The sequence below is a fragment of the Gymnoscopelus braueri genome (assembly GCF_963280865.1).
Source record: "Gymnoscopelus braueri genome assembly, chromosome: 20".
Classification (NCBI taxonomy): domain Eukaryota; kingdom Metazoa; phylum Chordata; class Actinopteri; order Myctophiformes; family Myctophidae; genus Gymnoscopelus; species Gymnoscopelus braueri.
The window spans coordinates 27,308,095-27,327,320 of NC_137622.1; the positions used below are offsets into that span (position 1 = coordinate 27,308,095).

At 42.8% G+C, this 19,226-nt stretch overlaps 1 protein-coding gene across 1 annotated transcript in view; it reads right to left on the reverse strand.

Moving 5' to 3' along the window:
- Positions 1–19,226, reverse strand: part of glra1 (glycine receptor, alpha 1) — a gene marked incomplete at its 3' end in the record, with an annotated part of 119,265 nt that overhangs the window by 52,985 nt on the left and 47,054 nt on the right. The window contains exons 5-7 of the mRNA XM_080415797.1: positions 8,244–8,467; positions 1,967–2,049; positions 1–60 (exon numbers count right to left, since the gene is read on the reverse strand). The exon at positions 1–60 is cut by the window's left edge and continues 78 nt beyond it. Coding sequence (XP_080271923.1) covers positions 1–60; positions 1,967–2,049; positions 8,244–8,467 — 367 coding nt within the window. The remainder of the gene's footprint in view (positions 61–1,966; positions 2,050–8,243; positions 8,468–19,226) is intronic.

Consider the following 19,226-nt stretch of genomic DNA (forward strand, 5'->3'; position numbering starts at 1 on the left):
CCACCTGCACGGCTCCCTTCTCGTCCCACTCAAATATGAGGTCGTTCATGGTGTATCCGACTGGAAGGAGACATGTCGGACACAAAGGTTACATGACTTTCTCTGGCTGACAGTTGGGCTTCAGCATGGGAAGCAGTGTTGCCAGATGGGAAATATTACATTACCGTTCTGGGGGACTTAGAATGATCGTATTTTAAAGAAAACTATCGTACACAGCCCAAAAAAAAAGATAAATCAAAGGTGTATGTCATTTACAGCTCCTGGACATTACTCAAATAAAAGCCTGGAACTGGACTGGAAAGACGTGACCGGTGTTTTTAATGCCTCCAAGTACTGATCTAGGGTCAGATTTACTGATTTACTGACTTATTGTGAAAAGCCAAACCAGCAGCCAGAGAATGTAGTACATTCACACACCTTATGGTGAAATTATTGTACATTTGGGCAATTTTGCCATTATTGATCGTACTGTACATCGCACAGAGGGTAGAATTATCATACAAATCCGGAAGTGTAGCTAAGGATAAATATCAGTAGGCACATGCAAACAAAAGATGCACTCCAGTGCACATACAGTGCATGCTAGTGCTGTAGGACTCGGTGTTGTGTTTTGATGTTGTTGTTGTTGTTGTCTTATTATACAACATTTGGAGCTTTTCCCAAGTCAATAAAATAAACCATACATTTTGCAGTGTTTCAGAACCATAATTGCAGTGTTTGTACCATAAATTCATGAATATATATATATATATATATATATATATATATATATATATATATATATATATATATAAATATATATTTATTTATTTTTATTTTTTAAACATATACATATTTAAAGTGTAAATGTAGATCCTTCACTATGGCAAACCAACACAATGGTCATGGTCTCAATTAGGATTCAAATTATTCTGGTCTCAGTCTTGACTCAGTCTCGCTTTAGTCTTGAATACAGCACTAGTGTATGTACGTAATTTACGTACTGTATGTAGCACACAAACGCATGACACATACAGTACACATCATTCATTATTTTTCACTGGTTTTAACACTGGCCCAGTGCTTATGCTCTGCAGAAAATATGACATTATGAACCTACCGTACAATGCATTCAATGCCTGCTGCCTGCTTTTGATGCCCTTTTGATTATGAAATAAATGAGCGCAGTGATGAGTGTTGTTAGTGATTTAAGCATGGTTTTCCAGTAACCAGCTATTGTTCTACACAGCACAGACATAGAACTACAGTTCTGCAGATCCTTGTTGAAGCTTTCTTGAGATTCTTGTCACGTATGTTTAGACCTCTACTCTACTGTACACGAAGGCAGCCTGCAGTGGCCTCTACTGACTCATACGCTCTGTGTACCAGTGTGTTGTGTGTGTGTGTGTGTGTGTGTGTGTGTGTGTGTGTGTGTGTGTGTGTGTGTGTGTGTGTGTGTGTGTGTACGCATATGTTTGCACGTAGTAAACTCCTCATTGTTAATTTAACTAACTTTAAAACACAGTGAAATCCATACATGCACATGGTGTAAAAACAAATGGATCCATGTGGAGCCGTAAAAGGTCACTCTGTGCATCCAGCGTATGGATTTTACACTGCATGTGCTGCAGTCTCTCCACGTGGAAGAAGGTAGGGGCGTTGTAAATCAGTAGGCCTTTCATCAGGCAGCCTGGCTGCCCAGGGTCACATCCATCTAATGTAGCTGCTAGCTGGGCAGCACAATAAATACTGCACTGTGTGTGCGTGTGTGCGTGTGTGCGTGTGTGCATGTGTGTGTGTGTGTGTGTGTGTGTGTGTGTGTGTTTGCCTGTCTGTCTGTCTGTCTGTCTGTGTGTTTGTTAAGGAATTGCATCTCCCTGTGTAAACAGACCACACCAATGTCTTTCTGTGTGTGTGCGCGCGTGCGTGCGTGAGTGAGTGCCTGTGTGTGTGTGTGTGTGTGTGTGCATGTGTACAGCATACTTACAGCTCTCTAGTTGCATAATGCAGGTCTGTACATCCATGGGGAAGTTCTTGAGGTCCATCGGACAGGCCAGGATAAGTGTTATTCTGTCAGTAACACACACACACACACACACACACACACACACACACACACACACACACACACACACACACACACACACACACACACACACACACACACACACACACACACACACACACACACACACACACACACACACACCCCCCCCCACACACACACACACACACACACACACACACACACACACACACACACACACACACACACACATCATTACTTAGTGATCAGGGGGGATTATCATGGGATTTTGAAATGTTATTTAGCCTGGAGTCAGGAAACACCTACAGATGACCTGAGTGGAAAATCTAAAACTCAGAGATTTGAATGACTTCTAGGTCAGAAACTTGACAGCTAGTCAATAATAAGAAATCAAGTCAATAAATCAGCAGCTGTGACCCTTGAAGGGAAATAATTGCTGTGCAGCAAAATGTAGGTTTTCTTTTCTTTTTCTTTCTTTGAAGATGGGCTTGTAGGGGACACAGAGAGAGATCTGGGAGATGTGATACAATGGAGATAATCTCAAATATATTTCACTGCCAACAAGACAGCTGGAGACACAACCCAGCAAACATGGACAGACCCGGATGAATCAGTGAGAGCCCAAATGGGGCCAGATCAAGTCATATCATGAGTAGTCCACCTTATTTGAGATGTTCCCAGTCACGCTATACCAGAGGGAGCCCCACCGACTTGGTACCTTGCAGGTACAAAACATTGTATAGGAAAAAACACATTCAGATATTCCGCTGTGCTAATGTGGAATAGTCTACCTGCTCACTTTTAAGTCCTCCTTAAAGAGCAGGTTCAGCAGCACTAGAAGCTGCTTCTAAATAGGGAACAAAGTTGTTGTTCATGAGATGTGATATATTTTTTAGTGAGAATAGTCTTTTTGTAGATATATTGGTTTGGTTTTCTATATTATATTGTAGATGGTATATTGTGAATATGTGTCTGATGTATCCCACCCGCCAACCGCCCTTTGAGTGGCAGGTACAGTACATCCACGCATTCACTCAGAGACTCGCTCACATCATGCACTGTATGCGTCTCATGCACCCAACAGCACCAGTGCACCACACTACATGTCATCATAAATACCTCATACTAAAGGACCGTAATGTTATGGAAACAAGCTGTAACCTTTTTGGCGTTATCCTGTTGATTATGGTGGGTCAGATGTTTATTACAGATGTATGTGGCGTATGATTTTATTTCATGATCAATAAAGACATCAATCAATCAATCAATCAATCAATTTCAACTAACGTAAATCCTAGAGTCACTGATATCTCTAAGAGGATAACTAAGTTGCTGTAATCTTGGTCAAATCACATATTTGTCAATCCTGGTCTATTCTTATTCAAAATCAGATTATTTGCCAGCCTTGTGTGACACTGACACCAACTAACTAATTTGCGTTGATTTACGGCAGCATGTGGTGTAGTTAATTAAAGGTAGCTTGCTAGTTAAAGTGGATTGCTGCTGAGCAGGCAATGTTAGAAAGTAGCCTACATTGCCTCTCACTGGGTGGGATTGAGCTCATTCAAAGTTAGTGTTAACTTAAAGACAGATAGAGAGAGTATTTCTCACACAATCTCCTTGCTTCACCTTATTTGTAACGCTGATGAAGTTGTGCGCTTTTCTTGTTCAGCTGCTCTGTCTGTTTAAGGCTATAAACTATTTACCAATGTGCCAGATGTGATGTAACTTGATCTTGTGCCACTGTGGACTTACAGTGTGCTGAAACTTAATTTGGATGGTTAGAGAAGAAAGTAGAAATATCACTGGGGTTGCTACTTGCTAACCCTCACAGTATGCTGTAATAATCTACTCTCTGGTAAGCATACATACAAAAAGTTGAGAGATTAAAGAATGCTGTGCTAGTCCGCAGAAGTTATATTGAAGGACATCAGACATGGCAAATAGGCTACAAGTGTTTAAGACTATAACATTTCATCTTTAGGACTCATTTGGGGCCTAAAGAAATGTGAGATCTATATTTAATACCAGCACATCAACATTAAGCACATTAGATTCTGCACCCACACAATGCATGGCAACGCTGCAGTAAAACTAGCGGTGCTGTCAGGGGTGGGTGTGAAGTGGATGTTTGATAGGTTCACTGCAGACCTCAGGGTTTCCTCTTGGATAATGCATGACTAACAAGGCTCACACACCCATAGCAAAAACACGCATGGAGAATCTTTTTATCGAGTTAACATTGGAAATAGGCATGGCCTCATGTGTACTTAATGCATGAGCAGGGGCAGCAAGTACATATGAATTGTTCCACGGGCACTCTGTAAAATCCTGCTTGTTCATTCAACTCAGAGACTCTCTGAGATACCGACCCCTTAAGGGTCCATTTGGTTCCTAACTATCAATCATTTAGCTGGGCGTCTCCACCCCCCCACCCCCGGAACCCCCTCGGAACCCCCTCAAGCACCCCTGGGGGCCGATGGGGCTTCAAAGATGTGTTTATTTTGTTTGGTTCATTTTTGGCGGGCCAGAGTGAAATTTAAGGGTTAGAGAATTTAACACAGCACTGCCACTGGAAATATTTATTATATTAAACTCACTAGAGCATACAGTACACATACTAAATATCATTGTGTTGTTGCAATACTGTTCATGTAAACAGTATGGGATCATTTTACGGTTTGCGTTGTCTGCATTGGTTTCATGTTTGCTCTGTGCAAAGTAATCTCTGCACTCTTTTGTAAAGGAAATTGATGTTTATTTGAATATAATAGAACAGAACAGAACAGAACAGAACATTCACTTCATTTCGTGATACCTTTGTTTTGGTAAGGGATAACTTATGCTAAAAATGTCCTAGGCATCAAGCCAAATTAGTGGTAAATGAGTCTCACCACCTACTGTACTGTGAGTGACCTTTTAATGTTGAATGCACCCCTCCGAGTGCTACTCACACGCCCAAACAACATGAATAACTATTTTTGTTTTTCAAAGGTCATAACAGTAGATCGTGACTAAGGTTTGGATTTAATAACAATAATTTGTCCTATGATTTAATATCCAGTTCTGCTATTTTCCCACTTTCCCCACTCTGTTTTTTTTACTGTTGTTCTGGCTTTCTTGAGTCTTGTGATGTATTAGATGTAGAGCTCACAGCTCTTGAGTCTTGGGATGTATTAGATGTAGAGCTCACAGCTCTTGAGTCTTGGGATGTATAGATGTAGCGCTCACAGCCAACCTCTGGGCACGTTCTGTGTTTTTCTGTCCAACTATTGGGGACACCCATAGTTACAACAGACATACATGTGCAGCACACTGTAGAAGGCCGGATGCACCAAAAAAAGTTGCTGTGCTTGCCCATTGTTCCAGCCACTGACAGGCTGCTGAAAATGTACTGTAATGTACATACAGCAGAAATCACACATGCCCTGCTTTCACAGACAGACGGCCTACTATATCTTTGTTGCTGAGGATCTAATTCTTTTAACTGGTGCAGTGACCCATAAACGTGCATCTATACTACCTTACCTGGTAAAAAAAAAAAATCTAAAATCTAAATCACCACAAAATAATACACAATTCAGTGGACACTTTGGTTGAAAATGTCTCATAGCACCATGAGTGCATACGGTACATTTCTAGTATCAATGGCTCACTTCAATCACATTACGTTGGTAATTGTTTTGGTATCATGCTTTACTCAGTGTGGTACACTAAACTAAATACAGGTGTTGAATAATCGGTATAGTGATGCATCGTGTAAATATTTCTAATATGTGATGAGCTACTTACAGCTTCACCGAAACATGAACGCTTACATTTTTGACTGCTGGGTGAACGTTTATATCTATAAATGCTCGAAATCCCTGATCGACTAAGAACTCGCCGGTATTGCATAACCGGAGGGGCATGCATTCCCAACGGGCATCATTCCCATCAGCTAGTATTGAGTGATCTAAATGTGAAATGTAAATTAACCACATACATTAATCAAACAATCAAAAACAAACAAATAAACCAGATGTATTAATTATGAAAATAAAATGTGTTCCATCACTGGAGTGGATTGTCATCCAAGAGCCATGCTACAACCCGCAGCGCTGCACAGGACCAGGTCTCTGTAGCTTAATATCCAGTAGTCAAATTATACATTCTCTTCTAAAACCTCACCATCAGCCCCATAACCACTTAAAGGCTATACTTAGTTGACCAGTATTACCCTGCCTGCACACCAAATCTCTTCGCTGTAAATAGCAGATCTACAAGCTCACAACACGTCACACTGTGACGTGTTGTGAGCTTGATGGATCAGCTATTTTCACAGAAAGTCATCTCCAGGACAGGGACGCTATGATTGAAGTGGTAAACTAATGATATACTTGTGTAGTAAAGTATTGAAAAAGCGTTTTGGATAGTGTTGGATGAATAGTAAATAAGATTGCCTTAAGTGACAAATTTCTCTCATCGTAGTACTGTTGCTGCAATGTCGTCGCACCTCGAAGAGGAGTTGTTCCGAAAATCCTGCAGTGTGACTGCGGTGAAGAAACAGACTTAGACATTAATTGCTATACGTATTTCATGTAAGTGGTTGGCACTGCTTGCAAGCTTATACTAATATGCTGTATGGAAATATATCTGTATCCTTTCTTTCGATGAAGCCAACTTTATCTTCAACTACTAATCATATGAGAGTACAAACAAACCGAGTACAAGGCCATTTCTTTTGATGTAACCGATGGTTATTGAAGTACAGTACATATTGTATATGAGGCTAGATCAAGCTCATTTGTTGTCCAATTGCGACTGTCCCGGTTTACTTTCATCTGAGAGGTGACGGGAGCATCAGTCACAAATTCCCACTGCTCCTGCGGTGTGATGAGCATCGATTGCAGAGCAGACGGCATTTACAACGCCCAGATTTCATTTCTTTCCCAATCAGAATCTTGACATACGACATATGTAGTTTAATATCCCGAGCCACCTCTCGCTTCCTCCTCTCTTACAGATCAAACTGATCTAAGGGCTGTTCATTTTGATGTTGCCAATGTAAAAAAAAAAAAAAAGTGTGTGCGTGTGTGTGTGTGTGTGTGTGTGTGTGTGTGTGTGTGTGTGTGTGTGTGTGTGCACACGCGTGTTCCTGAATGTGTGTGGACCCTTCTCTACGCCTTTTTTCCACCACAATTCATAAAGGAGAACCCAATACCACTCGTTCCGGACACAAGGGTGAAAAGCGAGGTTGATAACAGATCAAATGCACTGCTGGAATACTAACGCCGGTCCGACTAGATTACTATGGCTGTTGTGGGAATGTGCCAGCGTTTTCTCATTCGCCCTTGAGCAGAGGCAATAAAGCAAGCAGGAGGGGGGGGGTGGGGCGGGGGAGTGGGGGCTAAAACGTTTGTCTGCTGTGGGCAGCTATAACTCTGAGAGCCTGGGATGGGATGTCTTGGAGAAGGGGGAAAAAGTATGGCCCTTATAATGGATAGAAAGCCTCCAACTCTGAGAAACAAAAGCTACAGCACAGGATGAAATCATTGAAGCGGCCCGGACCTCCCCACTCCAGCCTTAACCATATTTTATTGTGGCACCATTGAAATTATATTAAATTACCTGCATCACTTCCTGGTTGAGCAGATGAAAGACACCAACTAAACAGGATAGTGAGAACAGCTGAAAAGATCATTGGTACCTCGCCGCCATCCCTGTTGGACATATACCACCAACATTGCATCCGCAGAGCTTCCAGCATCATCAGTGATGCAGACATGCAGTCTGGTAAAAGATACAGGGGTATCCGCCCAAGAACTACCAGTAGTCCAGGCAAACTAGCGTTTCAAATCAAAGTAATTTTCACCATACATCATTTCTATTTCAGTTAACCGCTGAACAGCTTTTCCCCCTGGCGGTTAGACTCTGCCCTCCCTTTCCCACCCATTCGCTTATACACACAATAAAAGAAAATCAAGCAAGGTGCACTGTATGGACTCTAAGGACTCTGTTTTTTTTTATCTCTCAAGACAGATTCTGCTAACAGCACAATATAGGTATAGCCTGCCCCACATATAGAAATATGAAAAAAACGAATCATCTTAGAAAAGATAAGAAGAATTAATAAGACAATGCCTGCGGCATGAATGGAGAGAAGGAATATTCCTGCGCTAACCACTACGTTCTCTACGATCTAAAACCAAGAAGAAAGAAAAAGAAAACGCCTCACCGTATGCTGTACAGCACGTTGCCATTTTTGGAGATGCGCAGTAGCTTGTTGTCGGTGGTGACCTCGTGGAAGTTGGCGCCCTTCTCGTTGGCGAAGAACAAGTCGGGTTTCCAGATGGAGTCCAACATAGATGGGTCCAGGTCCAACGAGTCGTCGGGGTACTCGCTGTAGGCCAACCGTGGGTCGTTCCACTGCTGTCTCAGGAAGATGTTCACCCTGTAGTCCTGTTGTGGAGGAAGAGGTTGGATGAGATTAGATCAGTGGTGGAAGAAGTACTCACATCTTTCACTTAAGTAAAAATATCAATGCCGCAATATAGACATATACTCTGTTACAAGTAAAAGTCCGGTATTCAAAATTTACAGTACAAAAGTATTGGCATCAAAATATACTTTATGCAGAATGTCCCATTTCACGTGTTTTCAAATGTATACAAATATTTTGAAAATAGATCTACAAGCTCACAATGCGCATTGTGAGCTTGTAGATCGGCTATTTTCAAATGGCCACAATGTAGGGCTGAAGTGGTTAATGTATGTTTTGTAATAATAATACAAATTTAAATGACCAGTAACCAGAAAGTTTTCAAATAATTGTAGTGGAGTACAATAAGTGACTCTTAGATGTAGTGGAGTAGAAATAAAAGTATTTAAAATTGTAAATACTCAAATAAAGTAAAAGTAACTAAATATTGTACTTAAGTACAGTACTTTAGAACATGTACTTAGTTACTTTACACCAGGATTAGATTAGACTATGGAATCAGGAAGAATGAAGAGAGAAGTTTAATAGTCGAGAGATCATTTCTACTTGTTCTCACACATTCGGCTCGTTACTAAATACACTTATAAGGTGAAAGGTAGATAACATTTAATAGTTACACTACACTTTAAAATAAGTAAAAAGACATTCTGAGTTAAATTAAGGTCAGGATGGAGGAAGAGCAATAAAAAAAAGTGAATAAGCAGAAAAAGTGTAATGGCTGAGACAGTCCACCCCATTGCTATCATGAGAAACTATTCAACCTGTTGTCATGAACGGGAAGAAAATAGATCAGATTAGGTACAAGTCTAAGATTGACAGATGAGATGAGGTTAGAAGGAGAGAGAAAGGCCAAAACATTGAAAGAGGAGTTTAGCCGCTCAGAGAGTCCTTTTCACCAACAAGATGTTCCCTCCTTGATACTGAAGTGCCGTATGCTCAAAAGATAGACAGATGAAATCAGAAAAAAAGGAAGAGCGACAAACAGCACGAGGAGTGAGAAGTGTAGTCGAGAATCCATTTATTTCACAGCCGTTCATTCTGTGATCCCTATTTCCGTGAAATGGGTAGATGAGATGAGATTAGATGGGAGAGAGGCAAAGGAGTGATTCAGAGATAGAAGTCTTGTCGAGGGTCTGTACTTATAATCTCAAGAGGACGTATAATCCCCGGCCCACCCCCACTTTAACATCCTGAGTGTTCATTTGAAGCTGCACTTCGTACCGTCTCCCGTGCAAGTGCTTAATGTCTACCGCAGAGCAAAGAGAGAAAGCCTGTTTGGGTAGGGAGGATATTACACATTGAGCTTCAAGCAATACCTCGTCCACAGGATCTTAATTTCTCAATAGAACAGTATATAGGGAGACCATCTCTAAAATATTATTTTATTCACTAAGAAAGTTATGAATTGCAGCTTTAACTGGATTTTGCAGTGTAGTAGATAGACAGCCAAACACATGCAGACAAATAAATAGCTTGATCGATTGATAGCTTTATAAATAGATACTGTAAACAGACAGACAGACATAGAGTCTGACTGACTGACAGATTTTTATGTAATAGTTCATATCCAAAATATAATGAATTTGTCTTGCTGTGTTGCTGCTGCTTGGGATAAACAAGGGATAGAACATAAGGCACAACATCCATAGAGCACCGAAGTCTGACGTAATTTACGCATCCTACCTGGGTCATGTTTCTTTCCCCCCATTCTGAATTCCCATAGACTTGTTTAATATTGCGTCATATAAGAACCGTGTTAAATAAATAAAAGAATGAGCCCGGCGGTTTGACTCATATGGATATGAAGCATCAACTGACGGCGAAAAAAACGCTAACTTTACTGCCGCCTAATTAATTACATTTTCGCCAGAAACAGACTGTATCAAATATGAGTGACTGACTATCGTAAACGATACAGAGCCACCTAGCACCGGGACAATTTGTTTATTTTTGGACCAGAATTCTTATACGAGACGATTCTAAGATGACTCAATGTTATTCTCCATAGAGAAATTACTTCAGTGACCCAGGGGATGAACGAGTGACGTCAGGACTTCTGCACTCTATTGTAGTATAAAGGAATTCAGTACACAAATCAAGAACATTATGAAGATGAAGAGGGACATTAGAGGGAAGCTGAGTGAAGGCAGCTGAAGGTCATCCAACTGTCAGAGAACGATGTTCTCTCATTAGTCCAACACCGGAAGATGGAGAGATACAAAGGACGGAGAGATGCACAGATAGATGGATGAAAGATAGAGGGTTGCAGGCAGCGCGTGTGTCAAAGACAAGGCCTGCTGGCCTGGATCCATATATTTATACCCGATGGCTTTCTGCACTTTCTGCCACTGATCTGCAGTACAAATCAAACACCTCTGAGGCTCTGCCATTTCCTTAGAGGTGGATTTCATTTCTCATGCTCACTATGTGGGCATGAGAACAAGCAATGTTCACGTACTCTGTAAAGCCAGCGCCACCCGCCCACCCACCAGGTAGTCAACGCCAGTGCTTTAACATTTGTATTGCATGACAACATGATGCCAACTTGTAACCACCCTGTAATTCACCCTGCCACAAACAATAAGGTGAACTTTGACGCAACATGTTTGATGTTTGAACGCTGTTTTCCAAATCATCTTCAATCAACTACTGTACTGTAATTGTGTGTGTGTGTGTGTGTGTGTGTGTGTGTGTGTGTGTGTGTGTGTGTGTGTGTGTGTGTGTGTGTGTGTGTGTGTGTGTGTGTGTGTGTGCGTGTGCGCGTGCGCGTACGTGTGCTGCATGTGCACTCTCTGCAAATATGTTCACCATATGACAAAAGGTGTTTCTAAGTCAGAGCCTCTGTTGTTTTAATGACATCTGCTCCAATCTCCAATCTCAACTAGTAGGTTGTCAGTAATAGAAGCTGAGCCTGTCTGAGGTTAAATCTGCATTTGTTGTACAGATGAACTTACAGCAGGCGCGTTTGATCCCCTGAGCTTAGACTGTTTAGCTGAAAAGGGGAAATCGATATGTCGACTGTGCATCATAGCTGTGAGTGGGTGGGTGGTGGTACTGTAGGTACAAAGCTTCAGTGTGTCTGTATCTGTATCATGTATTCATGAATTCACTATCTAAAACAATCAAGCATTATATTTATATATGAGCATATAAATGTTGTTAGATATTCTCTCTGTCACCTCTTCTTTTTCTTTCTTTCTTTCTTTCTTTCTTTCTTAATTCCTTCCTTCCTTCCTTCCCAGGTTGTCATTTAGTACGACCACATTCTGCTGCTGCACCCACTCATTTTTTTCACTCCCCAATTGTCAATTATTCTGAGAATATGGAGGGAGGAAGGGGGGGGTGGTGCTCATTGCCTCTGCCATTCCGGAACCTTAATTAGGGCTGTGGCGGCAGAAATGCATCATGGGAGATTAAAAGGTACGGACAGTGCCAAGACCCCAGCGGGTGGCATTTAAACCAGCAATCAGCGGCAAAGATGGAGGGAGAGAAAACAAAAAGAGAGGAAGGGAGCGAGATGGAAGTAGCGAGAGACAGGTGGAGGGAAAGAGCTAGAGAGAGAAGAAGAGAGTATAGATAGAATTAGGGGAGTAAGACGGATGTAGAGAGACACAATAGTGGGAAGGAGGGGGGAGAGAGGTGAAAGAGTGAGACAGGAAGGGAGAAAGATAACAGAGAGAGAGAGAGAGAGAGAGAGAGAGAGAGAGAGAGAGAGAGAGAGAGAGAGAGAGAGAGAGAGAGAGAGAGAGCGAGGAGAGGGTATCAGGTGAGGTGTCGTTAGTGGAGGGCATATCTCACAGCAAACAAATGAGCTTGACCTTTATGCAGCGGTTGTGTCTTAATAAATAATCAAACTGCCAGCGCAGAGTGGAGTCATATCTGCCCTGGCACTTTGATAACTTTGAAATGGCACTTAAATGAGAGCTATCTGTTGACAGGAAGGCAGGGAATTGAGGGAGGGATATTAAAGCGACCGTATGCACCTCAAGGATAATCAGTCCGCACCAGCTGACGGCGTGCTACCAAATTGGAAAGGTCAGAAAGCTGGCTATTTTTCGCCATACTGTGTATCCCTGATGCAGTGAAAAAAGAAAAAAGGAAAGGTATGACAACACGTGGGAGTCCCACGACTGAACGCTCCTGCAACATCGTTGCTGCTTATGTCCCCGCAGTTCTACTGTAGGCTCCTTCTGTACTCTGTCTGCACACGTGACATCATACAGTACAGGAACATCCCAGCGGGGTCGGGCGGTGATCATATACAGTATGAGCATATTGAGGACACGCAATCTCCTTCAATTATCATTCTGGGGGCATGTAGGAATATCTGTCACTTATTCTCCCTGAGCCTTATTTCTTGGTTTATCTACTTATCCACTATGACAACATGCGGATACTGAGCAACTTCTTTCCATGAGGTTATACCCTGAACCCTTGAGTGAAAATGTTAACATAGAAATTGGTCTGTTTAGATATGAAGTATAAGGAAACACTATATTAACTATTATGCATATATGGTCACTGTCGGGTAGAAACCTTGTATGTCCAAAACCTTACTTTTCAGGAAAAAAATAAAAAGCACCTGTATTTCCATGGAATTGTTAATACTTCTCATTGGTAATTTGTAAAATATTAATAAAACGCACAGACAGACGTAACCACTTTCAAACTTGCGTCTCTATTTTGGAGGGAAGAAGTTTTGGGCATCTCATTATTAAAAATAGCAAAAATAGCTGCATCGCACCGCGTTGTGAGCTTGTAGATCGGCTATTTCCGCAATTGTATACTTCATTATGATGATGACGTATACAATTGGACATTCACTTAATAAAAAAAAAACATAAAAAGATGGAGATACAAGGTTTCTATCCGACAGTGACAATATGAAAGGCGAGGATTACTGCAGGATTCCCTCTACAGAACAAATTATTGACTTAGCAATGCTGAGCTGACCAGTGTGGATTTGACCATTGTTTGTTCATTTGTAGCGCAGATGGGGACTCTCTCTGTGGCAGGCAATCCTCAAGCCAATAATGGCTGTCATTAGTTTACTTAGATATGAACCGTTATGGGTGAGTGGATACTGCGGCATAGTGCTTCTATAGCTTAATGTTTATACTCTGTCAATTGAAGTGACATGGAGGATATTGTGGCCCACCACAGCAGTAGCACCGCCACTGCTGCTACAGAAAAGGTAAAGTTAATAGAACATTAGCGGTTAGCTCAGCTACAGTGCACTGCACCCGGCACTGTAATAGAGCCGTATTTTTTGCACTCTCAAGATTTTAAATTAACGTTCCGGATTTTTGCAGTGTACCTTCAAGGAGCACACATTATTTGTAGTCCCTAACACCTGCACAAGCATCCAGACGGGAACAAATCCCAAATTCAAAATACTTTACAATAGTCTCATCAGTTTGTTTACCTGTGTATTGGCCAGTGGAAAAGTGTTGTAATTACAGGCTAATTATGTCTAAAATATGCAATGAAGACATGTGTTTTAATATTATCATTAATCACCAACGCGGCATTATGTCCTTGCAACACTTAACGATTGTTAGTGTCATTAATTCTCTAAGACGTAATTTGTTGGGAAATGCAATGAAATTAGTGTACTGTAGCAAAATAAAGTTTAAAATAATGTTATCAAGCATCACCACTTTTGATTGGGCACTTTCAGTGCGTTTTCTATAGTTCATGCTAGAATAAGGCCTTTGCCATATAAAAGTGCTATCGTTACCCTGAAAATTAGCACACAGCAGCACCACTACCTTTTGCTGCTACAATGCAATTACAGAGGAAACCACTGTACTTACACAGCACCTCAGCTCATTTCAGATTACATTAGACTCAGACGGTAAAGCACAGATGAAACCCCCCCCCCCCCCCCACCCCCCTCTCTCTCGTAACAACAAGGAGAACAGAAACAGCCATATTCTAATACCAGGGCTGTCATATAGCAAGATGTCTGCAACATTGGCTGGGGGGAGGAGGGAGGCTACGGTGGATAGGTAATAACTCCCACATTATGGCCGCACATCTGCTCCGCTACGCTAACATGACACAGAGCGGAAGGATGGAGGGAGATGGAAAGAGAGAAAAGGGTATGAATGAGAGAAATAGGAACACGTGCTTAGAGTGCACAAATCACTCTCTTAATGCTTAATGTGCGCGTGTGTGTGTGTGTGTGTGTGTGTGTGTGTGTGTGTGGGGGGGTGTGTGTGTGTGTGTGTGGTTGTGTGTGTGTGGGTGTGTGTGTGTGTGAGAGAGAGAGAGAGAGAGAGAAGCTGAAGCATGGTGAATGGCTGAAACAAGAATAAAGCTGCGTTCCACGGGGGATTTTCGTTGAGCACTGCGCCATTCCTGTGTCTCCATCTATCATTGTGCTCCATGAGCCTGAGCTTCTACTCAGCTCTGCTGTTTCACCTCGGAAGAGGAGGGGGGGAGGACGGGGGGAGGACGGGGGCATGGATGGTCTGAAAGGCCGTGAGCTGTTTAGAACCACAGAGCAGAGCACACTGCAATGAGCAGGATCACTGTATATCACAGTGGAGCGGTACAGCGGGATCCGTCGCTTCCGCTGCTGCCTCGGCTCAGCTGTACAAAATGTACTTGGTCTTATTCGAACGCCCGTTTATTTTATGTGTAGACACACCACCGCACAGGATGTGATGTAATCGTCCCTCGCCGCTGTTCAGGACACGCGCGTTACCAAGAGCCGATCACATGTTTATATGTATAGAAGAATGTCATATCTCTTGTTTTAAAAAAAAGAGAAACAGAGAGAAGAGAAAGAGAGAGATGGATGAAGATGGTCCATAACTAGAATACAATCTCTGTTTTGTGTGCGTGTGTGTGCGTGTGCGTGTGCGTGTGCGTGTGCGTGTGCGTGTGCGTGTGCGTGTGCGCGTGCGTGTGCGTGTGTGTGTGTGTGTGCGCGCACACACACGTGAGTGTGATGGTAACTATAGGGATAACTATTTATAATGATAATGATGTGAGCATCCACACATGAATGATAACGTTCTGTAAACATTCGGATGGAATTGATTGCCTGTCAGTGTTTCTATCATTCATAAAATCACTCTGTAAGTGATTCAAACGATATCGTTCACTATACCGTAGTTGTGGTTAAAGTTGTGCTGTGGACTCCACCGTCCACGTTATCATTATAGTTCTTATTCTTGGTGTGGATGGTCCTTTAGAGTTAAAGTAACACTCAGGAGTTTGCTCTCAGGCTTTTAAACCTCAGTGATATCAGTGGAACACATCATGGTTTCTCTACAGCCCTTATGCAACGAGTGTTTTTACTGACATTCATCAAGTACTGGCTGGCTGCTGCCTTACAGAATATGGAGTGATTTCTCATAGCTACTGTAATTTATGGACACACACACGAGTGCACACGCACACGAGTGCACACGCACACGCTGCACGCACGTACAAGCATATACACATACACGCACACATAATGGATTCAAGCCCAAGGCCAACTCTGACTCTTGACATTGAGTGATTTGAAAAAAAAAAGTTACAAAGTTTCATTCTTTCTTTCTTTCTGAAATAAACCATTAGGTGCACTGTGGCTTGTTGCTAGGTGATATGGCAAACAGAGAGAGGGAGGGAGGGAGGGAGAGAGAAACGGAAAGAGAGACTGAGAGAGAAGGACAGAGAGGGAGGAAGGAGAGAGGTGGAGAGAAAGAGGGGACGCAAGATGAAGAGAGGAGAGGGGTGGTGAGAAGGGAAACGAGAGAGAGCGAGAGAGAGAAAGAAAGGAGAGAAAAGAGGAAAACAAAGTGAGAGAGACAGACGGATAGACGACAGTGGTGATGAGGGTTTGGAGAAAAACACATATTCTATGTTGAGGTCAGCCCTTCATTTCTCTCAGCAAATTAAAGGCGTTTCTGAAGGAAAACTCATCTAATGTGCCCCTACTTTTCATAACATGTCTGAGGTTTGCCAGTGCAAAGTCATTAACAATGGCGGTGCTATAGTGTCTTGCGCAAAAAATAGACAATCTACAAGCTCATAGAGCTAGGCTATTTTCATCACATGACACCATTGTACGACAAAGTATAAATCAGGCTTCAAGGCTTCCCACCAAACGATGCTATGATCTGTTGAAACACCTTGGCACGTACCTCCCTCACTACTCCGCCACCAGCAGATCAAATGCAACATGACCGGTAGTAGGATGCATGTGAAGGGGAGGGGGAGAGCTGGCATGCTTCGACACCCAACTAATTCCAAATAATTCCCCTTGTTTATCAGTAGAGGCCATGTATCGCACAATGAGGGACTTTAAAGACTCAAAGTAGTTATACCTCTGCTGGGACAGTTTGAAATCCCACTGCATGCCTTAAATGTGTTGCCTCTCAAACAATCAATCTCACTCTCAGCTGCTGTTCATATCAATTAAGGGAGCAATTACAAAAGGGAATTGGAACACCCACTCTCTTTTATTTCAAAACCCACAAAACTAATCTGCTTAAAAAGTCACTTAAAGAATTTGAATGGAGTGTGTGTGTGTGTGTGTGTGTGTGTGTGTGTGTGTGTGTGTGTGTGTGTGTGTGTGTGTGTGTGTGTGTGTGTGTGTGTGTGTGTGTGTGTGTGTGTGCGCGTGTGTGCGTGTGCGTGTGTGTGTGTGTGCACTGTACTGTACTGTACTATAGCTGTGTGTCAAATGACGGAGCACAGGGCTGCTCATTAGCCAGCTAGCCCACTAACTCCGTCTCCCTGGGGTGTCATACCTTCATAGGAGGGTAAACAATTAGGAGAGTGATGGTGCGTTCCGGGGGGAGTCAGAGGTGTGTGTGTGTGTGTAGGGGGGGGGGGGGGGATGGGGGGTGTCCCCGCCCCCGCAGTGAGAAGTCGGGTGTGTAGTTGGATCATTATGCCGTTAGACATATGAACCACTGCAGTCCTTTTTCCCGCTAAAGATTTATCGACGGAACCCGTGGTCGCACTTGGCACTGCACACATGTACACGACTCTATGTCCCTTCTTCTTTACTTACTGTAGGTTCCTGTCTCTCTCTCACTCACTCTCCCTGTCTCTCTCTCGCTCGCTCTTATTGCCTGCTCTTTTTTCTAATCCCCCTTTCACCTGTTTCTCAATTTTCTTTCTCATTTAATTTCTCTCTCTCTCTCTCTCTCACCCTCTAAAGTAATTTCTTTTTCTATCTCTGCCTTTTCATTTGGCCCTTCCCCCTCTCCTCTCCTCCGCTCCCCTGTCTCACATCTTCTCCTCCTCACTGCCCCGTTTCCTTTCCTCTCCATTTCTCCGCGCTTTGCATCTGTCGTAAAAGGCGAGGCGGTGGCGGCGAGGGCCACTCGGATCAATTCCTCCAGCGACGGGGAGGGAAGGGAGTGGAAAATCTGGAGTTTGTTCTGCATGAGCTGCCTCTGCAGTGGCCAGCAGTTTCGGAGCAGCGCTAGCCAAGCGTTCAACACAACCCAGACGTGTCCACTGTTCAAATCCTGAGTGTTCATTTAACTTAACTGAGAGTGTACAGATGTAACCGAATGGACCATAATGGTCTATTTGGTTACATTTATACAATGTTGGAGTTGCAAATGGATACATTTTACTGTGTGGCTTGTAGGACGGCGGGGAGGGTGGGTTGGTGTGTTTGTTTGCGTGGTGCGGGTGAGATTATGATAATGTGGGGTTGTGGAGGTGCAACATCCAGTACAATGCAAAATCCCGACTGTTAATTTAACTCTGAGATTGTGAAAATGGACCCGTTAAATTCCCTCCTATACCCTCCTTACTTCCTTCTCTCATTTCCTCTCCCTACTCACTGCTTCCTTTAAGTCCTTCTTTCCTGCTTCCCTTTCCTCATTCCTTCCTGCAGCTGCTTCCTTCTGTGCTTTCTCACTTCCATGATCCATCCTTCCTTTCCTTTTTCCTTCCTTTCCTTTTTTTACATTCTGTATTTAAGTCAGTCAGATGAGTTTACGCGTCAAAGTGTCCCTGAGCAAGACACTTAACCCCTAACAGCTGGGTGAAGCTGTAAAAGGCCCTTAAGTGGGGATCAGAAAATACTCCCCTTCCCCCTTGCACTGATTTCTCATCTTTCTAGGACCATAGGAACATTGTCTGGACACTATCCTTCTGTCAGCCACTCAGTCCTTACCATTGCTACTTGTAATGTTGGTTGATCTAGGAGCTAAAGCTTATTTGTAGTGTTGCATGCATGCGGACATGTTGAAAGCAAATTTAAGAGCTTCACCCCAACCCATATGTCTTCTGAACAGAAAGTTACAACACTGAGACAGAGGAGGCTGTCATGACAAGTTGCTGCTCGCCAACGGTGCTGCTTATGGAAATTTCAAAAATGAGACAAACGATGCACCTTGAACTGAGCTGACTCCAGCTCCAGCTACTTGGACTTGGAGGAGAGCGTCTTAGTGAACGGACATTGATGAAATGCCTGCTGTGATGTGTTGCTCACGTAGGCTGGATCATACGATTAGGAGGTCACCTCTAATGCCTCTAATGATTTATTGCTAGTTGTGCGCTGTTGTCTCACTCCAAAATAGCAGATCTACAAGCTCACAACGCGTTGCGTTGTGACGCATCGGGAGCTTGTTCGTCTCCTGTTTTTGGAGGGATACACAGGCGTGTATATACAGGTATTGCATAAAACAAGCTTAACGCTACCTTGCTGTTGTCTGCGGAGCATTATACACCAACATTTCATTGATTGTACTTATA